The following is a 24,951-nucleotide window of genomic DNA, read 5'->3' as shown; positions in this document are numbered from 1 at the left end:
TGGAAAAGATATTTTGAAAATTTTACTTAGCCATGGTATTTTGACCCCCTGCGGTATATTGAACCCCCTTCTATAGACCTTGATTTTCAAAAATTCTAGCTATTCAAACTCCTTAACATAATTATAATACTTCAATAAGTTGTTTGTATGTATATAACATGCTGGAAAAGATATTTTGAAAATTTTACTTAGCCATGGTATTTTGACCCCCCTGAAGTATATTGAACCCCCTACCATAGACATTCAATTTCAAAAATTCCAGCTATTCTTAATCCTTAACATAGTAAAAATACTCCAATAAGTAGTTTGTATGCATTTAACATGCTGGAAAAGATATCTTGAAGAAAAAAAAATTTCATGGTATTTTTACCCCCCTACCATAATATATTGAACCCCCTACTATAGACCTTGAATTTCAAAAACCCAAGCTATTCTAACTCCTTAACATAATTATAATACTTCAATAAGTAGTTTGTATGTATTTAACAAACTAGCAAAGATATTTTGAAAATTTTACTAAGCCATGATATTTTGACCCCCTGCAGTATATTGAACCCCCTTCTATAGACCTTGATTTTCAAAAAATCAAGCTATTCTAACTCCTTAACTTAGTAATAATACTTCAATAAGTTGTTTGTATGTATATAACATGCTGGAAAAGATATTTTGAAAATTTTACTTAGCCATGGTATTTTGACCCCCCTGCGGTATAATGAACCCCCTACCATAGACATTCAATTTAAAAAATTCCAGCTATTCTTAATCCTTAACATAGTAAAAATACTCCAATAAGTAGTTTGTACACATTTAACATGCTGGAAAAGACATCTTGAAGAAAAAAAAATTTCATGGTATTTTGACCCCCCCCCCCAACCCTACCATGGTATATTGAACCCCCTACTATAGACCTTGAATTTCAAAAACCCAAGCTATTCTAACTCCTTAACATAATTATAATACTCCAATAAGTAGTTTGTGTGTATTTAACAAATTGGCAACATAGTAACAATACTTCAATTTGTAGTTTGTATGTATTCAACATGCTGGAAAAGATATTTTGAATTTTTTTTTACGTAGCCATGGTATTTTGACCCCCTGCGGTATATTGAACCCCCTTATATAGACCTTGATTTTCAAAAATCCAAGTTTTTCTAACTCCTTAACATAGTTTTAATACTCCAATAAGTAGTTTGTTTGTATTTAACATGCTGGAAAAGATATTTTGAAAATTTTACTTAGCCATGTTATTGTACCATGGTATATTGAACCCCCTACTATACATCTAAACTAAAGACCTTTCCTGTTAAAATATCTTGCTACTGTAACTCCATAACATATTTATTATACTCCAATCAGTAGTTTGTATTTATTTTATTAGTTTGAAAAGATGTTTTGAAAATTTTACTTTTTAAAATCAAGTGAGCCATAGTAATTTGACCCCTCCCCCTTTTTTACCATGGAGAATTAAAACTTAAAAGTCTACCATTCTATATAAATATTTTAAATTTCAAAGAATTATAGTGTCCAAGCTTCATGGTCTAGTTTTAATGCTTTTAGAAGTTTTTTTAATGAAATTTTGTTGGTTAAGATTTCAGAGCACTTATACCAAGCAAATATTTTTCTTTTAACCAATCATTGAAAATTTACCTCCCCTTCTTGTATAAATGATTTTTAATATTTGATTAGCTTTTATATAATGTTAAACGTTTTATTAATCATCTAAAATGAAAAAAACAGGGGGGTTCAATTTACCATGGGGGTTCAATTTTTCATACAGGGGGGGTTCAATTTACCATGGGGGGGTTTAATTTACCATAGCGGTATTTTGACCCCGGGGTCATTTTACCATGGGGTTCAAAATACCATATGACACCGGCTGCGGCAGAGGAGGCATTCAGTTTAACTCTTATCTGTCCGTAAGAGCATCTGTCAGTATCTTCCAAAATCAGTTTCCATACTCTGATTTTAGTTTGCCTCAACCAAATGTTATGAATCTGAACACAATGCTTATTGCCACACAACAAAGAGCAAGTTTGAATTTGGGTGTCATAACTTTCACTGTTCTAGATTTGTGTTTTTTTTTGCGAAAATGGAAAAATTGCTTTATAATTTGCCATTTCCAAACTCTAAGTTATGTTTCTCAACCAAAAGTAATAAATCTCTAACACAATGCTAGTTATCTGCAAACACAGATCAAGTTCAAATTGGGTGGCATCACTATCTCCTTTCTTAGTTATGTCTGTTTGTAAATTGAAAAATATTAATAAAGTTGACGTAGCTTTATAGGTTGGGGCTTCTGTGACCGATGGATACAATCTTCATTTGTCTTTTCATAAGATTTTTCATGAAAATAGTTGCATATTGGTTAAATCTAAAACATGAAAATAATGACTTGATTTGGTTCATAAGTGTTTCTCATTTCTAGATTAGACCATTGGTTCTCCTGTTTGAATGATTTTACACTAGCATCTTTTGTGGCCCTTTATAGCTTGATGTTCGGTGTGAGCCAAGGCTCCATGTTGAAGAATGTACTTAGACCTATAATGGTTTACTTTGTACAAATTGTGACTTGGAGGGAGAGTTGTCACATTGGCACTCATACCACATCTTCTTATATCTATTTACAGCTTTGAATTTTTGTTTCCACATTACAAAAAACATGACTTTTTATGTTCTTTACAGCTACCATGAACCATTGTCTCAAGAGAGATCATCTCATAAAGCTTATTTTATTGGTTCCAGGCCTTTCTGTGAGAACTTCAAGTCATTTAGTATAAGTAAGTTTTTGCTCTTTTTTTTTCTCACTGGGGCCCAAAGTGCCCCATGTGATTTTATGCCATCACTTGTTGTCCGTCGTCTGTGGTAAACAATTTAAAAAACCTTCTCCTCTGAAACTACTAGGCCAAATACCTTCAAACTTGAAATAAATGTTTCATAGGGTATCTTGTTTTAACAAATATGGCCGCCATGGCTAAAAATAGAACATAAGGGTCGAATGCAGTTTTTGGCTTATATCTCAAAAACTAAAGCTTTAAGAGCAAATCTGACATGGGGATAAAATTGTTCAATTTGTCAAGATCTATTAGCCCTGAAATTTGTAGACAAATCGAAAAATCCCTTGTTGGGTTACTGTCAATGAATTGGTAGTTTTAAGGAAATTTTGAAGTTTTTATGCCCCACCTACGATAGTAGAGGGGCATTATGTTTCCTGGTCTGTGCCTCAGTTTGTCCGTGCGTCCGTTCGTCCGTTCTTCCATCTGTGCGTCCGTCTGTTGGCTTCAGGTTTAAGTTTTTGGTCAAGGTAGTTTTTGATGGAGTTGAAGTCCAATCAACTTGAAACTTAGTACACATGTTCCCCATGATATGATCTTTCTCATTTTAATGCCAAATTATACTTTTGACCCCAATTTCACAGTCCACTGAACATAGAAAATGATAGTGCGAAGTTCAGGTTAAAGTTTTTGGTCAAGGTAGTTTTTGATGAAGTTAAAGTTACATCAACTTGAAACTTAGTACACATGATCCCTATGATATGATCTTTCTAATTATAATTCCAAATTATAATTTTGACCCCAATTTCACGGTCCACTGAACATAGAAAATGATAGTGCGAGTGGGGCATCCGTGTACTATGGACACATTCTTGTTTGTTATTATCTTGAATATAATTAGAGATAGATATAAACTGTAAACACCAATAATGTTCAGCAAAGTAAGATCTACAAAAAAGTTTCATGACTAAAATTGTCAATTGACCCCTTAAGGAGTTATTGCCCTTTAAAGACAATTTTACACAATTTGTTCATCAAGTTTGCTAGCATTTAAAAATCTCCTCTGAAACTATTGTGCCTTATACTTCTTATCTTTAAACAAATGTTCTTTTAGGAATCTAGTTTATGAATTGTATCCAAATTTTTGATCCATCAACAAACATGGCCACCATGGCTAAAAATAGAACATAGGGGTCAAATGCAATTTTTGTCTTATATCTCAGAAACTGAAGCTTTTAGAGCAAATCTGACATGAGTTAAACATGTTCAAAGTTTAAGATCTATCAGCCCTGAAATTTTCAGACACATCAAACAACCCATTGTTGGGTTGCTGCCACTTAATTGGTTATTTTAAGGATATTTTGCAGTTTTTGGTTATTATCATTTATATTATTGAAGATTAAGATAAACTGTAAACAGCAAAAGTGTTCAGCAAAGTAAGATCTACAAAAAAGTTTGGAATGACCAAAATTGTCAATTGACCCCTTAAGGAGTTATTGCCCTTTGATGGACAATTTTATGCAAGTTGTTTATGTTTTTTAACTTTAAAAAAATCTAGTATAAATTTATTTCCTTGTTCGCCAAGAAACATAGACACCATGGTTAAAATAGAACATATGGGTAAAATGCATTTATTTGCTTTAGAAGGGGGGAAAAAAAAAAAAAAATAATATGGCAGATACAATGATCATTTAAATGGCATTTTTAAGCCACTATAGAAATAAGGAGATGTGGTATAATTGCCAATGACACAATTATCCATCATGGCTCAAATGAAGCCAGGATATTCTGAGGTTGTGATTACGAACCCTACATTTGGCAGGTGGCTTTTGTCAGCAGTCTTTGTTGTTGTTAACTTTTACAAGAATCTACTCTCCTGAAGACAAATAGACTATTGATGACTATGCATATAGACCAAGGTGACCAACACAGGCTCTTTAGAGCCTCTAGTTGTGATATTTTCACTATATTGTCCTTGACTGTGAAATCAGTCCTATATGGCCCAAGTACACAGATATTTTGCAGTGCAGTTCTTTTGGAAACTATATGTTAATTACAAAAATTGCACATGTTCTATCTTTAGGACAAATTATATCAAAATTATAGAAATATCTTATCAGCTTTAACTCAAAATATGGACAATTCTATGTGAATAGTGTGTGTAATTCACTTTGACAGCTTCAGACATACATTTTTTATGCCCAATTTATGGGCATTATGTTTTCTGGTCTGTCTGTCCGTTCTTTCTTCTGTCTGTCCGTCCGTTGGTTCATCCGTCTGTTCCTCCGTCGGTCTGTCCCGCTTCAGGTTAAAGTTTTTGGTCGAGGTAGTTTTTGATGAAGTTGAAGTCCAATCAACTTGAAACTTAATACACATGTTCTGTATGATATGATCTTTCTAATTTTAATGCCAAATTAGAGATTTTATCCCCATTTTCACGGTCCACTGAACATAGAAAATGATAGTGCGGATGGGGCATCCGTGTACTGGGGACACATTCTTGTTTTTACCTATTTCAACCAGACTAAATCAATACTTTACCTAAAAATTCACCATCCACAGTATATTTAACATGTAGTACCATCCTCCTACTGAATATTACTTGCATAATATATATGGAAAGTATGAAAAAAAATTGAAAATAAAAATACAGTCCACACTAGGAACTATTATTGTAGACAATGAAAATCAAAGGCCAAAAACTATGTCCTTGGCTGTGACATCTGCTCTATACTGTTCATTGACCATGAATTCTGTCCTATGCTGTTACTTTACTAAGGCATTTCCCTTATAATGTTTCTAGACCTGAAATGATATTAGATATAGTTTTGTACTGTAACTGTTTAAGATCATTGTTGTTCTTTCAGAAATCCTTGAAATAGGTGAACAGAAATACATTGGAATTGGAGTAAGCGCTGACAGGTCATTTCAGCTGTCTGAAAGATCAGCACGGGAATTGAGGCAGGCCAATTTTATAAAGTACTATATCAACAAAGGAGGGTAGGTATTAAGATATTAAACTTGCCATTTAGATGCTACAACTTGAATTTAACCAACATGAAACAAAAATATTAGTGGCATAATGCTATTTCTGAAGATAATGTATTATCACTATAACATTGCATGAAATGATGATATTAGTTCTCACCTTGTGATCAATGTCAGTAAATTAAAAACACAGGTAAAAAATTATTAGCAATCACTAGCCAATATTTCCGGGAGGCATTGATATAGTTATTAGGGAACTGGAGTGGCAGTTTTATTACAGGAAAGGGATAAAAACATTAACAAGTACAAAATGGTGATTAAGGATTAAAGAAACCCTATCTCAATGAAATGACGAAATTATGACTAATAAAAAAGCTTTTACTTTAGGTCATGACTGATATATATGAGTGTTTCCAGACCCTTGCAGTAGGTCAAAGATCATAGTGCTTATAAATAGACTGAATTCAAGTATAAATGAGGAAAATTTTATTATGTTAATACTGATGACAAAATGTAGGTCATGTTCGATATTGACTATGTTCACTTCAGGATTAATGTTCCTTGACATAAGGCAGGTAAAAAAAAAGCCTGAATGTGCTGTGAAATAATTGGTGGTGACAATTCATTGTTCAAACATCAAGATAATGTAATTATGTAATCAATGTTAACTACATCATGGAAAAGAAATGGTTTAAATGCATTATTTACATAGATTTTCTTGGAACTATTGTAGGATATATAATGCAGGAAGAGCTATAGTGCAGAAAGATGGAAGTAATATTGGTGATGTTATAACAGTTAATTGTGATGTTACAACAAACAAGCTGAGGTTCCTCAGGAATGATGTTGTGGTATAGATATATTATTCTTTTATGAATTCAGATGTCATTTATCTTTGTATACTGTGAATTCATTTATTTTTGTAGGCCCGATTTTCATATATTGCATAAAACTTGCCTTTTCGTAGATATGAGATTTTGTTGTTTTGCCAAAGTCTGCATTAAACCTGATAGAAAAATTGCAATTGGTGAACATTCAAATTTGTGGTTATCCTGAACCCAATAAATCCATAAAAATTAGTATCAAATAAATGATAATGAATTTACAGTAGTTTATTTGCTAATAGCTAATCAACCTGCAGAAATGGATTTTCGGAAAACAGAAAATAACTAACATATTCACAAAATATTTTTCTGGTGTAGTTTTGGGTCTTGCCTTGACAGAGTCAAAAAGCTTGACATAGATATGCTGTTTCCAGCGTGATGGTTTTGTGAAAGTCTGCATACAAGCCTATAGACAGTTTTTCATTCTTTAAACATTTAATTTTGGGGTTCCCTTTAACCACGAACTCCACGAAATTGGTATCTAACGAAAAATAATGGTTCCACAGTAGTAACTTGGCTTGTTCTGAATCACAGATTTTTATATAAAGTGTATTTTATTGTTTGATTTGTAAAAATTAATTTGGTTGTAAAGTACATCTACCCTCTTCAAATCAATTATTTCTATCAAAGTTAGAGGAAAACGTTTATAAAGTCGGATATTTTTCTTTCTTTGGAATACTTTTCGTCATAAAGACCACAAATAGACATAACACTATGATTCAAACACATGCACCTTACAGAATTGTTAATAAGTCCTTAAGGTGACATTCGAAGCCATTTTGTAAAAGTTAATACAATCAACACCTTTATTAATTAGTCCATTGTTGCCTACAGCTATAAAATGCACTAGCTGATTATTGACTTTCTGTGAAAGTTGTAATGAAATCAAAGTGAATTCCTAATATTGTCTGATCAGGTAAAGTCTGAGAAACTAGAACTAGAGGCTCTAAAGAGCCTGTGTCGCTCACCTTGGTCTAAAAAAAGTAAACAATATGGATGAAATAAAATTGTGAAATCTCTTGTGCCAAATATTTGGCCATTGATGAATTTTAGTCACGACAATTTCAATTTTCTGCAAAATGTGAAATCGACGACCGCCAGCAGAAATCATGGTTCCATAGTTTATTTAGTAAGTGGGCAAAAAAGTTCTGGAATTCTTGAATATATTTTTTTTTCAAAAATTATCTACATACAATTATAACATCATTAACAATAAAATTGTAGATTATTAATTATAATTATTATTTTTCAGTTTTACGAAGTTGCCTTTGAGATGCCAGAAGGAGGTTATTATCCACAAATAAGTATGAACTCAGAAGGGGAATGTGTTCAGTTGATGGAAAAAAATCCGTGGATGCCTGATTTAGAAAGGGTACGAATAAAGATCATATATTGTTTCCCAAGCCATATTGTTACCCTTGTGTGTTGTTTCCCTTCAGTGCTTCCATAACTAACTTTCATGATGGCTGCAGGTATTAATCTAATTTTTGGTACAATGATGATGTACGGTGGGTTTACATGGTGGGATTTTTCATAATTTTTTATGCCCCATTTATGGCCATTATGTTTTCTGGTCTGTGCGTCCGTCCATTCGTTCATTCGTCCATTCGTCCCACTTCAGTTAAATTTTTTGGTCAAGGTAGTTTTTGATGAAGTTAAAGTCCAATCAACTTGAAACTTAGTACACATGTTCCTTATGATATGATCTTTCTAATTCTAATTAGAGATTTTACCCCATTTTCACGGTTCACTGAGCATAGGAAAAGATAGTATGGATGGGGCATCCGTGAACTTAGGACACATTCTTGTTTTTTTATGCCCCACCTAGGGTTTGTGTGTTAGTTTGTTCATTCATTTCTTTCTTCCGTTCATCTGTCTGACTGTCATGTCTGACATCTGTCTGACTATCTGTCCCACTTCAGGTTAAAGTTTTTGGTCAAGGTAGTTTTTGATGAAGTTATTCAACTTGAAACTTAGTACACATATTCCTTATGATATGATCTTTCTAATTGTAATGCCAAATTAGAGTTTTGCCCCTATTTTCACTTTCTACTGAACATAGAAAATGATAGTGCTAGTGGGCAGGTTAAAGTTTTTGGTTAAGGTAGTTTTTGATGAAGTTGAAGTCTAATCAACTTGAAACTTAGTACACATGTTCCCTATGATATGATCTTTCTGATTTTAATCCAAGTTTTGATCCCAATTTCACGGTCCGCTGAACATAGAAAATGAAAGTGAAGTGGAGCATCCATCTACTATGGACACATACTTGTTTACCTATAATGTTGTTTCTTTCAGTTATAAATCGCACTACGTGAACACTAAAATCTGATGTCATTTGGGTAATCAAATGGAAAAGTTTTTATTATTGGAAAACAATTCTTTCAGAGACTATCTCAGGAAACGTCATGCAAAAAGTAGAAAAAAAATTTCTATCACTTGTGGTAAAATATATAGCATGAAGGGCTAACACTCTAAAAGCACGATAAAGTGTGAAAGGATAAGCTTTCAAAACAAAGTAAAAGTTAAATAGAACTAATATAGCTTTTTTTGTCTTCTTAAGGTGAGAGATTTGAAGAAACCTACAGCCTTTCATATCTACAAGTATAGTGATTTATGGATCAGGTAACAAATTTGCTACTTACTTTGAACTATTAATATACAACCTAGGGAATTTTACTATTTATTATGCATATGAAGATCACATTGAACAATGTACAAAACAAGGCATTTAAATGACTCGAGTTACTATTTACATTTTTTTTTACTTGAAGTGTTCCATGAAAAGTAGCAGATTATGGTACTTTCATTTTAGAAAAAGTTGATTCATAAGCCGCTATGAATAGTTGAATGTTTTTTTCTTTCAGTCCAGGGAAGACTTTGATGATGACCATGAAGAGAATAAAGAAACCAACAAGGACAGTAAGACAGTTACGTGGATGGATAATTCTCCATAATCCAACTGATCAACTAGTTTTATATATGGTACATATTTTTATTCCAACATATACACACATTTGAGTATTTCTTTATATCTAAGAGGATTTTATTGATCAAGAAATTCTGTATGTGTGTGTAAGTGTAGGATATACATCTATGTGTTTTTTTATATACAACTACATCAAGCGTAGTCATATTTCTTTGTGGCTGTGACATGCATTGTCTTTATACTTCCATAAACAAAAGATTTAGTACAGCAGCTTTAAATTTAAGGTAATTGATCAAAAGAAAATATGATTACAACCTTTTGCGGCATGAATTAAAGGGTATGACATTGATTTCTGGGATTGTTGAATTTTTAAGAAAGAATAAAATTTAAAACTTTTTATTTTTGTCATTCATATTTTTTTAAAACAGATTTTCAAAATTGCCGAAGAGAACCAAAAGATATCAAAGGGCTATTCATACTCGTAAGTCGGAAACAAACTGGCAATGCCCTGACAAAAATGTAAAATGAATACAAGGAATAGGGATGCTTATCCAGTAGTGGCCATGGAATCAGCTCTTTGCATAAAGCTTTATATTTTAGAGGGTAGAAGATCTTTTATTTACTTTGTATCTAGTGTACAGATGCCTCATGTACAAAAGTTTTCATCTGAAAGAAGTCTTGTGTTTTGAAATCATTCTCATTGCTGCTGTAAAGAAATATACAGTTTTTTTTAGTCTTCCATCAAAGTGTTGGAGGTTCTTAAGAAATAGGGATCTTGCATTACCTTTGTCTGCTTTGTCAACTATGTTGTTAAAGTTTTTCAGACATAAATAACTTTTCAAACCTTTCATGAATATTTCAAAACTTGGAAAGAAGCCTCCCCATGAAAGTTGAAATTTTTGGTGTGACCCTGATATGAGAGTCCGTATCATATAAGGATTGTGTCATTATTAGATGTTTATAAATGACATTGAGCTCATTTTCAAGGTTGCTTGATCACCATTAAGTGAAGTCAGAAATTAACCATGAAGACTTTTTAGCATATTGTTGAGTGTATTATTTATCTATTTGATAGATTCAGCCCAACAACTACATAAAAAAAGGAGAAGGATGTTTAAAACCTGGAGAATCCCTCCCGATTCCTGTTTCTCAACAGCTTCAAAGTAAGATCTTCATTATTATTCATGAGATACCAATTTTTGTGGGTAAAGTTAGACAAACTACAATTTAAAATGTTCGCATATTAAAATATTGTATAGGCTTGTATGCAGATTTTGGCAAAACCAAAAAATCAAATATACACGAAAATACAATTGTTTCTCAATACAGGAAAATTGATATCCTGAAAAAAAATACCTGAATCCTTAGTACATGTATTTTACTTTTAAATGTGTAAGTAATGCATATTTGTTTTTTTCCTTCGTGTAATGAAGTTATAGTTATTGCAGGTCTCTTTGAAGTGTGTATGTAGACTGGCAATATCTCTGTATCTTGGATTTTTTTTCTATCATCATATACTTGAAGAATATATGCTATGCCTGCATTTTGGCAAACTTGCACAGATTCTTCTAAGGGCATAAACATGGGCTGTTTATATCATTATATTATTTATGTTTGTTTACTTTTATTAAATTGAGAGATTTAGGATCACAATTGCCATTTAGCTTAAATAATCTTATTTTTTTTAGATCATGGACTATCTCCATTAGAAACTGGAATAAAGATTGTATGGCTAAAAGTAGCTGAGAACAAACCTTACTCGACAGAAGATGTAATACAAATGTTTGAGAAAGCCAATAAAGCTGATATTGGTCAACATAGGTATATTATTTAAGGAATGACTGTAATATTTTTTCTATCTATGAAGAAAAAACATAAAAAATGTGGTGCACACTGAATAACCTGTGAAGAAATAACATAAAAAATGTGGTGCACACTGAATAACCTGTGTAGCGGATTATTTAAAGTGTGCAACACATTTTTCATGTTATTTCGAATAGGCAGAAAAAAATATTACAGTCATTTCTTATAATTTAATTCTTAAATCCATTTTAAACCAAAGTAATCATGTAAAAACATTGCTGACGTTACGGTCACATGACAAAATTATGTCTATGGGCTGATAAACAAAACGACGTCAGCCAATCAAAAGACGTGTTACATCAAAAATTAAATTATATAACTATAGTTTAAGGGTAATGGAAATAAAATGTGATATAATCTAAGAATTTAAAATTCAATGTTAAACAGAAGCCTGACCACATAGGATTATCATTTTAGAAAGTCAATCATTTCTTCAAGAGACATTTAAATCTCCGCTATAACAATTATCAGAAAGGGACAATTGCCATATTCCTTAATTTATAGCTTAACATATTTTGAAATGATTTTAGAAAGAAAATAATAATCAACAACTATTTATAAATACTGGTACCACTGAATTTGGACTTGTTTAATATGCAGGTTTTTACTCCAAAATTCAAAATTCTAGGCCCTTGGTGCAGACCTGGCAGTGGTGCAGTTTATAGTAAAAGAGATAAGGGGGAAAGTCCCCATCTGGATGCTTTTTTGTTACTGTCCACTCAGTATCTTTAGGCTCTCCTTTGTAATGTTTTGATAAATGCTTATTCATTATAGGTTGAATTGTGTAGGTGAGTCCAATTACTCTGGAGATACAGAAACCTTACCACTCTTCAATGAATTTCAAAATCCTCTAGAGGTAGGTTTTACACTAATGTTTTTCTTCCTTAGGAATAGATTACCTGAGCTGTATTTAGCAAACCTTTTAGAAATTTGTGATTATTCCACTTTTTGGCCTCAATCAGAGTTCTCACAAAGGCAAGTCTATATCTGTCTGGACCTCGTCATTTTGAATACTAGTGAGGCTGTATCAAGCTTGAAAAATGCTTGATCAACTTATCACATATCATCATTTAATATTAAAAGGTTAAAAAAAATCTAATTATGGTGTCATTTCCATGCCTATTTTAATTAAACGTTTTAGAATGTAATGCATTCTGGGTAATATTTCCAAAAGCGTACACCAAAACGTTGTGATTGGTTTACAACATGATAAACAATGAAAATTCAACCAAAAACGTAACGTTATTTTCATTTTGGTGTACTGAATCTGGAAAGGCGAATTGTTATGGAGACTGAAATAATAAATATATAGCAATAAAATTCATCTTCTCAATTTTGGAATCATCATGGCCAAAAATGACTCTCTGAACTCACCTTAAAAAATCTAAAGTGAGGACCCTGCCTTATAATTTGAATGTGAAAAAGTATTATAATTCTACCGAATAATATCAAAAGTTCTGTAATATATTAGTATTGATAGTTTTTGCATTAGGGTTTCAAATTGCCTGCATTTAGTTCAAAACAGCATTGTCTTTAGATCTAGTCAATAATATTTAGATATGAGCTAAGGCCTAATCAAGAAAAAAGATGTAATTATATGTATAATATCTTTTGGGATAAGGCCTTGACTCATATCTATTATTCCTAAAACTATACATAAAATTTTTGACATTTTTGGTGAAATATGAAAATTTCGACATCTTTAATTATAAAGTTATTGAAAAGTTTATGGAAAAATACAAGTTTATTCCACCAGACAATAAATAAAGCACATTAACATCCATTCAAAAGTTTTCAAAAGTAGAATACAGAAAGTAAACAGAGGATGTGTCCAAGAGACAACAACCCTACCAAAGAGCAGATTACAGCCTATGACTAAAAGCAGTTTTACTGTTTTGAAAAGTTGAAAGGAATTTTATCATCAAAATTATAGCTTACAAGCTTTTTTTTATCAACAGGAGATTTATAAGCTAGAAGTATACAAAAATTGTGAACTGGTCACCGCTTACTGTTTGAGGAAAGGCAAATACATGGTTGATGTCTATAATCTGGTTCCAGGCAAGACTGCTAAATATATACTGAAAAGGCCAAAATGTCCTGTAAGTAGACATTATTTTATTTAGATATTTGTCTATACTTTGAAGATTGCTTTACCACCAAGTTGCACCAGTTCTGTAGAATGATCTTCGTGAACTTTTTTGTTGCTGTAGAAATTATTAGAATATATAGAAGCTATTGTCTGAGTAATCTTAATAATAGAACAGTTGTTCAAATATTTTTTATGTATTTTTTGGATTCTAAAAGAAATTTACAACTTTTTTGCTAATCGTTAGAAAAATTCATCTATTTATTATGTGTCCGAAACCTATAATGTGTCAAATATCAAATTACCTTCCAAATTCAGACCTGTATCAAGCTTGAATATTGTGTCCATTTTTGCCCAAACTGTTTTGGGTTGGACCTCTGCAGTCATATCCAGCTGCACTTGGCAAAGCAGTTTATTATATAATAAAATTTCAGAAATTATGACAAGGTTTTTATTAATGCAAATAATGCGACTGGGTGAAAATATATCTCAATAACAAGAACTTGCATTCATGTATGATACATTCATCTGCATGAAGCTATTACTAAAGTCCAAATAAAGAATCTCACATTTTTGTCCATTCTTCCAAAATTCCAATAAAAAATGAGCTTATAAATTTCTGAATTACGGTACTGTGTATTTACGAAATACTGTTTGCGTTTTTAGTCTTTTCTGTATCCAGCATCTGTAAGAAGAGGAATGAAAGTGATCTGTAATGTGGACAGGTGAGTCAATGTTTGCCTTGAAACAAATGTTGCTGAGTGCTTAGCAATCATAAGTCTATATGTACAGAAACATTATCCACAACAACATAGATACCACAAAAATGTTTACCTCTCCTGAATGATTACAGCCTGATATTCCATATTATTATACCTTACATATATTTTAAACAATTCTATTGGGTGAAACGTTATCCCGTGACATGGAATAATGCAGTTGTTTTTCATTCAAATGCAAGGAAGGATGAATAACCCTAAAAATTTCCACCTGCGGTGAATAACCCTATTATTCACCAGTTAATAACCTTTTGAGATTGTTGATTTGTACTTGAGTTGATATCTCCCATGAAAATGACGTCACAGACGTAAATATCCAAAATGGCAGCGTTCACATTACACTGGAAGCCCACGGAGAGTCAAGGAAATAAGGCATTGGACATGAATAGAGTGCCAGCAGCTGATAATAGCTCTTATAGAGTAATGGTCCTTTTCAGGACCATCAATATTTTACAAAAAGATTCTACCTTTGTTGTACACTCTAGAAATTCTAGAACACAAATGTATTTTTAAACGTCAGTTTGTCTATGACTTTGTTATGTAAAGTTTGAAAAATATAGAAAGTGTTTGAAAGGCCTTTCCACTGTTAGTTCGGTATAATAAAACAATTGTGGCCCCTTAGAATCGATGAATATCCAAAATTGTCAACCCTTAAAAGTTATTTCACTTTGGGCTGCGCCCTCATTGAAATAACCTTCTTGTGTTGACAAATTTATATATTAACCTTTTCAACGGGCCATAATTGTATATTAATCTACGGATGCCTCATAGTTTGAAGTGTCGTCTGCTTTACTGACCAATGATATGACAGCTTAAAGTGGTACCTAACACTACAGGGAGATAACTCTGTAAATTAAACTAAACTTTTTAATCCGGTTGTATTGTTATGGAAATGTTAAACATCTGAATGATCAAAATTAGTGTTTGTCAATCTGCTATATAACCAACCATTTTTTTCCAAGTGTGTGTCTGGTTCATGTTTATTGAAAGTTTGATATTTTTGTCAAAAAGGGTCTAAGTAAATATTTTGTAAAATTTTTATGAAAATTAAAGGCTTGGCTCACAACGAAAAGTAGACTTTAAAGGGCCTGAAAAATTACTAGTGTAAAACCATTTAAAACTGGAAAACCAACAATCTAATCTATATAAAAAATGAGAAACAAGAAACACTTATGAACCACATCAACAAACAACAAATACTGAACATCAGATTCCTGACTTAGGACAGGTGCAAACAGTTATTCATTTATAACAATAAAAAAAAAAATTTTATAAGAGGAGATGGAAACAACAGATCACATTAGTTGTGTGCAAAAGTAGATCATTATGAATTATGTATGTAAAATTGAGAATGGAAATGGGAAATGTGTCAAAGAGACAACAACCCGACAAAAGAGCAGAAAACAACCCAAGGGCACTCTTCATCACAGCGAGAAAATCCTGATACAAGACTGAGGTGGGATTCAGCTAATCCTAAACACAAATGTGTACTAGTTCAGTGAAAATAGATGTCACACTAAACTCTGAAACGTATAATTGAATTAAAATTAAAACAACATACAAGACTAACAAAGCCAGACACTCTTGACTTTTGGGACAGCCAAAAAATATGACAGGGTTAAACATGTTGGGAAATGGATAAATTCAACTTTCTGTCTAGCTGCTTTATATCTCTTATACATCTAGTCTTTAACATTAATTTCACATTCTGTGCTGACATCAATTATCATTGATATGGTCATATTTATAAATTAACTGTTTACAAAACTTTGAATTTTTAAAATACTAAGGCTTTTCTTCCTCAGGAATAGATTATCTTAGCTGTATTTGGCAAAACTTTATTGGAATTTAGGTCCTCAATGCTCTTTAACTTCTTACTTTATTTGGCCTTTTTAATTTTTTTTTGATTCGAGCGTCACTGATGAGTCTTTTGAAGGCGAAACATGCGTCTGGGGTAAATACAAAATTTAATCTGGTATCTATGATGAGTTTATTCTGTTTAATTTTGGCCTTCTTTTACTCTAAGGGTCCCTAGGGTTCATTCATGGTTATGGTTAGGGGATGTTTTTGCATCTTTCATTTATTTTCTCAGTTTAGATCTTTTAATTTGTTACTAAAAATCAAAATATAAATGTGAATGTAAAACAATATATTAATCTGTATTTCCATTGACCATCTCCAGCATTTGTCCAATTTGTATGTTTTTTTATTTCAATGATGCAAGTAATCTTTTCCCAATTGTAACAATAAATGTTTGTCAATCTCATTATTGTCAAAAATATTGTTTGGCATAGTTTTTAATGATATAAAAAATTAACATAGTGGAAGATGAATTATATCAATGTCAGGAAATGCTAGATATGAATGATGCTATCAAAAGAGTTGGTTGTTCTAACTCATAATTTTGACCTTAAAAACCTGATATTTTTAACTGTGATGTGTGAAAATTATATGAAAATATAACTGGATAATGTGGATTCAGTCATTTTCGTGGGTACCAATTTTTCGAGGATTAAGGAAAATTTGTATGTTTGTGGATATTTAATTTCATGGTTTTGCCGAGGTATGCATACAATATAAAAAAGAAGATGTGGTATGATTGCCAATGAGACAACTGTCCACAAGAGATCAAAATGACACAGACATTAACAACACACCTATATAAAATTGTCATTCATTGAAAGTTAGTCTTGTGGTTTATCTGTACCCATGAAATCCACGAAAAATTGGTATCCAACGAATAATTATGAATCCAAAGTATTATGACATTTATGTCAGTTTTTTTTACTTTTCAACCAAAAATTTAGCCGGACCAGGGGTGACACCCCATATATGAAATCATAAAATAAGATAGAAAGAGATGATGAATTTTAAGAAAAATAGACTGAAATGAAATCTATATCTACTTCAGGATAATATATTCATAATATATGAACTAGATATACCTTGTCTCTTATTATACTTTAAAATTAGCAATATATACACAGTAATGTTTGAAGTTTAAACCTCACCATTGCAGGGCCTTTTATTGGGGTTACTGGCTCTGCTCCTTTAAATACAATTTTTTTTCTTTTTTTAATTTCAAAGTAATTAATTATCAAAGCAGATAGACTAGAATACACTTTTATGAATTACAGACTTTTAGGACATTTGATGTTGAATTCTAACTGCAACTGAGAACAACATTTTGGCCAATTGATAATTGAAAACAACAAAGCTTTTCCTATTCACAGTAATTGAAGAAAATAAATATTTCAGTGGCATATTTGCTGAAGCTGTTGTGACTGGAAAGGTTGACAGAGATTATAGTTTAGAGTATACTCCTTATGGTAGTAAAGACAGTACTAAAAAAGTAACATGGATCCTTAAAGATGCATGTGTTGGTATTGAAGATTTAGATTGGCAGAACAGGACAGACGTAATTTCAATGAAAGACTTTATGAAATACTCAAGTAAGTCAATAAAAGTCAAATGTATTGCAGTATTAGGTGAAAAGCAATGAATGAGATAAAACACTTTTTTATTGCCTTTATTAAGGGGGTTCGCGGGTATAAATCCTTCTTTTTTTTTAAACATAGGATTTTGCTTTTTTTTCTATAAATGAACTTTATTATATACTTACTGTAATAAAAAAACAAAACAAAAAAATGGTGTGACCGATCATTTAAGCTCACAATCTACCTTCGAAAGAAGCATGCGTTTTTGTTGAGGTACTATTTTTCTGTTGAAATAGAGGTGATATTGAAATAAAAAAAGAACTTAATTACAGTAATCACTTAAATTTTATCATTAAAAAATATAGGTCACTGATGAGTAAAAAATAAGTTTGTATAATAAGTAGTTCATATTTATTAAATTTCTGACATCTCGTGCTTAACCAGCAATATATAATTTTTATTACAGAGTCAGTTGACACTTGACAGTATCCTTCTTTATGAAACATACATACCAGCAATATATGATTTTTATTACCGAGTCAGTTGACAGTACCCTTCTTTATGAAACATACATACCAGCAATATATGATTTTTATTACAGAGTCAGTTGACAGTACCCTTCTTTATGAAACATACATACCAGCAATATATGATTTTTATTACAGAGTCAGTTGACAGTACCCTTCTTTATGAAACATACATACCAGCACCTCCATATTTAACTACCAAGGTATTTATGATCTGTACAATGTTATTTAAATACTGTATTGCGAATAGTTTTCGTGGATGCAAAATTTTGCAATTTTCATTGAAAAAGGTATGTGAAATATTTTGGTGATTTTTATGTTGGTGCATTCAAAATTTTTATCAATACCTTTGCATTTACACTTTTAAATGGGTGGAATTTATTTTGCCTATTTTGTTATATCTGCGAAAATAAGCAAAAATTTACACCCCGCAAAAATAACCCGCTATACGGTAGTAAAGATTCGATGCCACTAATAAAGTATCATTTGTAGAATTGCTTCAGCTGCTTCATTCATCCATTGAGATTGGTCCACAATTCCTGTTTAACAAAAAAATATATTTCTCCTTGATGAGATGAATTATTGTTTGCAATAAGCAACATTTAGACATCTTGACCTACTTATCATGCTGAACTGTCTTTGGTAAAAAATTACATGAAAACTTAAAATAATTTTAAAAGTATCTGATTTTAAGATAGAATACAGGAAAGACCCTTTTTAAGTTCCCTTCTGTAAAGTGGAGCTTGGATATAATTGATTGATTGATTGTTGCTTGTTTAATGTTCACTGGCAATCTTTTCATGCATATCCAGGAGGAGAAAATATGTACAATTATAATGCAAAAGATAGGTTATGCTATGTTGGACCACAAGAATTAAGGAAATTATGAATTCTGCAGTAATTGCCTTTTAATGACAATTTTAACCATTTTTTGTAGTTTTTGAGTATTACTCATAACAAACTATGATATAAACTTTGGAAACCAAATTAATTAGTAAGACAAGATCTGCAAAAAAAGTCTGGTTGAGGAAATTGATAGTTTAATTTAAAATGGAGTTATTGCTCTTGACGATTTATACCAATTTTTAGTGTTTTTGTCTTGAATATTATTACAGAAAGATAGACCCATTAAATAGCATTAATGATCATGGTTTTTGCTCTTTAATGTCAATTTGTACCATTTTATTTTTTACATGCTTTCTTGACCTATTAAAGTTAGATAGATACATAATTGAGCAACACAGATTCTTTAGAGACTCTAAGTTACAGGTTTCCGATAAGAAGTCCTGTTAATGATTCTTGGTAGTACAGCAGGTGTACTAATGGATTGCAGTAGCTCTGACTAATCCTCTTCAGAGGTTAATGACATGTTCCTCGTGTCAAAATGGAGTTAAAATCTAAAATTAATGATTTTCACTTTTGCCATTCAAGAGTTAGTTCCTTGATTGAATGAAAAATTGTGCTTTATGCAGTTTCTTCCAATAATACCAGAGACATTCTACAAATCCTTTTCAAATCTTCATGTGCTATTTTAATAACAAAATTAGATATTATTACAATTTTTTTTGATACAGAGTTATAGTCCTTGATTGATTGAAAATTGGTGTTTTATGTCTTGTCTGAGGGACAAATTAAAAATGAAAGAAAAAATCCTTTTCAGATTTTATTATATAATTTAGATGAAAAAATGAAGATCAAGTACGATTCTCTTGATTGCTTTAACAATTAATGTTGGTAAAACACAGGTGTCATTTTGACCGTCTGTTGATTTTACTACATGTACTGTAAAACAACGAGGACATGTATATGAGATCCTATGATAGAGAGTTGTCTTCCTTTGGTAGGGTTGTTTTTAATCATATGACTGTACTTTACCTTCTTTTTCGATTAAACAATTTTGGCAGAATTTATTAAACTTTTACCTTTTTCTAATTCTGTAACACAAAGTCATCTTCTAAATGCATTTCCTCGTAAAAGATTTATCTAAAATATCTCGCTCTTGGTTTGATTATTTGCCATTATGTATAGGTGTCTGTATTATCTATACTCATTTTTTTACAATTCTTCTATGCGTTGTGTGACTTTGACTCCGAAAATGTTTGTTTTAAAGGTTTTATACCTCATCAGATAATATGTTACAATATTGATTGCTCTAACAGTAAATGGATGTAAAGCCCAATACTGTTGATCCATTATTAATCATGGGATACCAATTTTTCGGGGGATAAAGGTTAACCACAAATTAAAATGTTCAATTATTTTAAGGTGGTACCCAACACTTTAACTAAAATTAATTTGGCTCGTTTAATTTTCATAAAATTTTTACAGAGCATTTACTTTGACCCTTTGACCAAAATGTAAAAAAATCAAAAAATTTGAACCAACCATTTTATCAGAAAAATTACACTGGTTATATAGCAGTTTGACAAACACTAATTTTGATCATTGAGAAGCTAAATATTCCCTTAACAACACAACGTTATTAAAACGTTTAGCTGATTTAAGGGAGTTATCTCCCTGTATTGTTAGGTACCACCTTGAAATATTCTAAAGGCATGTATGTAGATTAAGTTGGCTTGTGTACTTCAGGATGCTGTTACCTATCTATTTGTAGGGAAGTGCATTTATGCTAAACAGTATAAACCCAAAGTGGCAGACAGATACTTTAAAGTTGTTCAGTTCATGTAAACAGTCCAATACAAGACCAACAATACAAGAACAGGCAATTACTGTTAGTTCAAGAACTCTCCTGAAATGGGTGACATTTCCAAAAACTTCAAATTCATCCATTTTTCTTCCATCCACACTGGACGACATGACTTTGAAGCACCCAAAGGTCACAACAATGTTCAGTGATGTTAAAATCAACAGACTTTGTTGTGTACATGGTAGGTTGTCTCATAAGTAAGATGTAAAGATACTAAGAAGGCTCACAAAAAAATCATAATTTGTAGAAAAAAGAAACTTGGGGGATATACCCCAGACAAATGTTATTTCACAAAAAGACAACACTGTTAATACAAAGATAAAGTCAGAAAGACTAACACTTGTTCATTAGCAATGCACTGAAACTTTTATTTCAAAACATTAGGTTTTTAGAATTATGTCTGATGATCACAAAAAGGCTATAAATACAACAAAGGTACAAATTCACAAGTATTGTCTTATTTTCTGGAAAATTATAATCAATAGAGAAAATCTAGGGATTGAAGAATGTCAGTAAATATTGGGAAACAATTTAAACCAGAAAATCAGCAGCATGGTTAATGATAAAAATAATAAGTGAAAAACAAATATGATAGACAGCAACCAACTACAAACACTGAATCTGACTTTGGACAAGCACATACAGATTGTGGCTGTTTATTCGTGTATTGCACCTGTCCTAAGTCAGGAATTTGATGTTCAGTAGTTGTCATCTGTTTATGTGGTTCATAAGTGTTTCTCATTTTTAGCTCACCTGGCCCGAAGGGCCAAGTGACCTTTTCTCATCACTTGGCGTCCGTCGTCGTCATCCGTCGTCGTTAACTTTTACAAAAATCTTCTCCTCTGAAACTACTTAGCCAAATTTAACCAAACTTGGCCACAATCATCATTGTGGTATTTAGTTTGAAAAATGTGTCCGTTGACCCGGCCAACCAACCAAGATGGCCGCCATGGCTAAAAATAGAACATAGGGGTAAAATGTAGATTTTGGCTGATAACTCTGAAACCAAAGCATATAGAGCAAATCTGACATGCGGTTAAATTGTTTATCAAGTCAATATAAATCTGCCCTGAAATTTTCAGATGAATTGGACAACTGGTTGTTGGGTTGCTGCCCCCCAATTGGTATTTTTTAAAGAAATTTTGCCATTGATGGTTATTATCTTGAACACTATTATAGATAGAGATAAACTGTAAACAGCAATAATGACCAAAATAGTCAGTTGACCCCTTAAGGAGTTATTGCCCTTTAAAGTCAATTTTTAACAATTTTCTTTAATTTGGTAAATTTTTGTAAATTTTAAAAAAATATTTTCATCTGTAACGAAAGATGTTTATTATAAATAGAGAAAACTGTAAGTAGCTAAAATGTTCAGTAAAGTAAGATCTACAAACACATCACCAACACCAAACACAATTTTGTCGTGAATCCATCTGTGTCCTTCGTTTAATATGCACATAGACCAAGGTGAGTGACACAGGCTCTTTAGAGCCTCTAGTTTTATATAGATTAGACTGTTGTTTTTCACGTTTGAATGCTTTTACACTTGTTATTTTTGGGGCCCTTTATAGCTTGCTGTTTGGTGTGAGCCAAGGCTACATGTTGAAGGCCATACCTCAACCTATAATGGTTTACTTTTATAAATTCCTTTTGGAATGGAGAGTTGTCTCATTGGCACCCATACCACATCTTCCTTTATCTATGCAAGCTCAGAAACCCTCCCCTAACCGTGGACAGTTGTGTATCAGCACAACATATGAACAAATTGTAAAAATCACTTGACACATCAGATCGGAACTGATCTAAGAGTATTCACAGCTAGTTGAAAGGTTATTACAACTAATGAATCAGGTTTTCCTAGACTAAAATATCAATTCTTAAGTGACGTCCTTATTACCTTTTGAAAACAAAGTCGTGTTCTAATTAGCACAAATGGTTTGACAAATGAGGGCATATTTATTGTTAATATTATAGTTATTTTCATTGTAATTCTAATAAAATATATACATTTTAGCAGCTTACACACACTTTTATTTATTTACCCTGCTTTAATTATTTTTTACTTCTAACGAAAACAGTCAATCATTTTAATGGATTTTGTTACACTTCAACGTATAGAAATACAGTATTTGTCCTCTGGGTAGGCATCATATTAAACCATGACATGAAGGAAATATTTCCTAATCAGTACACATCCAATTTATTTAGTGTAAACACATCATGTTTGTATTAGCCTGCATCTGTATGTAAAGAATACTGTCAATTGCATGTCGCAAATGCAGTTTTACTGGGGAGTAGGGACGCATAGTGGAGACAGTAAATCAGAAATTTGCAACCGTCAAATCAAAATTGAGGGCAGCAACACTTCAACTGCAATACTGTTATTCTTATTCTAATGGATCATTGCAAAAAAAAATATAATACTTTAAGGTTGAAAAAATGTATAAATTTAAAATAGAATAAAATTCTGTTAAACTTACATCATTTCATTTTATTTGCTTTACAACATGTTTGAATAAAAGGAGATGTAGGGTATACTTGGTTAAGACAGCTACCTAATGATATAAACAGCCTAAAACCATCTAGAGATCAGAATGTAGTTTTCAACAATAGACTAGTGTCTATAAAACATGGCAAGCTACAAGTTAAAAAAGTAGGTGAAGAATTAGATAAAAACTATCAATAATTATTATAAGCCATGAATACAAAAATCTAAAACAATATTTAGATATGATAAAAATTATCAACTGTCATGGTAACTGAAAGGATTTGCAATATTTTGGGATGGGTGGGTGGGGTCAAACTAATTGAATGCTGCTTACTTGCAAATGTGCTGATTTTCATTTTTGAAATAAGTCATTTGACTTTTATTCAATATATTTTTTTTCAGAAAAGTACTTTGATCAAAAGTTGAAAAAGGAGGCAGCAGATGAAATGGATCGAAGAGAAAGGCTAAATAATACACTTGGAATAATAAAATGGAAATTGCCAAATGTAAAATCCTTGTATAACAATACTCGGAAGAACTTTATAAGCATTGAAGGTAAGAGAATGGTAGTTTTTTTAAATGCATTTAATTGCTATTGTGACTATCAATTTTTGATTGAACCATGCTGGATCTATGTGATCACTCTGGTTTTGGAGATGGTGCAGAATACTAAGATGAAGTCATCACGAAACTATTTATGTGTTTTTATTATTATGCCTCATTTATGGGCATTATGTTTTCTGGTCTGTGCGTCCGTCTGTTTGTTCCTTCTTTTGTTCGTTCGTCCGTCTGTCCCGCTTCAGGTTACAGTTTTTGGTCGTCGTAGTTTTTGATGATGAAGTTGAAGTCCAATCAAATTGAAAAACTTAGTACACATGTTCCCTATGACATGATCCTTCTCATTTTGATGCCAAATTAGAGATTTTACCCCATTAACATAGGAAATGATAGTGTGGATGGGGCATCTGTGTACTGGGGACACATTCTTGTTATGACTTGCGGAAACTGTATACATCTTTTTAATCATTATCTGCCAACTTTTAATATGTTATTAGTCCTTAAATTAAGAAAAAGGTTGGGCGAAGAACTTCCTTATTTTAGATATACACAGACATGTGATTCTTATCATTTCAATGGAATTTATTGATATGATTAAGTTTAAAGTTTAACATCAACAATATCTCGGATTATTATACCCCAGGGAACAATGTTCCTAAGGGTATAATGTTTTTGACATGTCTGTCAGCCCGTCCATACTATACTTGTCATCTCAACTCCTCTGAAACTACATAAAGGAATTTCTTGAAACTTTGTAGATATTAAGGACATAATATGTAGATGTGCAAATAAACAGAAAATTATGATTCAATATTTTTTCTCAGAGTTAAGCCCCTTTGAACTAATTGGCCTCAATATACTACTGCAACAGTTTGTATTCGCAACTCCTCTGAAAAAACACAACTGAATTTCATAAAACATCGTAAATATTAAG

The 24,951-nt window shown here is 31.8% G+C and overlaps 1 protein-coding gene across 1 annotated transcript in view; it reads left to right on the top strand.

The window, feature by feature from the left end:
* The window catches only part of LOC139510201 (uncharacterized), a 119,209-nt gene that overhangs the window by 44,848 nt on the left and 49,410 nt on the right, over positions 1-24,951 (top strand). The window contains exons 25-39 of the mRNA XM_071296661.1: positions 2,683-2,777; positions 5,639-5,771; positions 6,493-6,610; positions 7,896-8,015; positions 9,207-9,268; positions 9,511-9,628; positions 10,648-10,735; positions 11,261-11,393; positions 12,210-12,291; positions 13,394-13,534; positions 14,188-14,246; positions 17,559-17,752; positions 18,403-18,467; positions 20,879-21,152; positions 23,862-24,014. Of these exons, the coding sequence (XP_071152762.1) occupies positions 2,683-2,777; positions 5,639-5,771; positions 6,493-6,610; positions 7,896-8,015; positions 9,207-9,268; positions 9,511-9,628; positions 10,648-10,735; positions 11,261-11,393; positions 12,210-12,291; positions 13,394-13,534; positions 14,188-14,246; positions 17,559-17,752; positions 18,403-18,467; positions 20,879-21,152; positions 23,862-24,014 (1,835 nt within the window). The remainder of the gene's footprint in view (positions 1-2,682; positions 2,778-5,638; positions 5,772-6,492; positions 6,611-7,895; positions 8,016-9,206; positions 9,269-9,510; positions 9,629-10,647; positions 10,736-11,260; positions 11,394-12,209; positions 12,292-13,393; positions 13,535-14,187; positions 14,247-17,558; positions 17,753-18,402; positions 18,468-20,878; positions 21,153-23,861; positions 24,015-24,951) is intronic.

Source organism: Mytilus edulis, chromosome 2 (genome assembly GCF_963676685.1).
Source record: "Mytilus edulis chromosome 2, xbMytEdul2.2, whole genome shotgun sequence".
In the NCBI taxonomy this organism is placed as follows: domain Eukaryota; kingdom Metazoa; phylum Mollusca; class Bivalvia; order Mytilida; family Mytilidae; genus Mytilus; species Mytilus edulis.
Note: the sequence above shows the minus strand (reverse complement) of the source record. Positions and strands in the feature narration are given on the sequence as shown.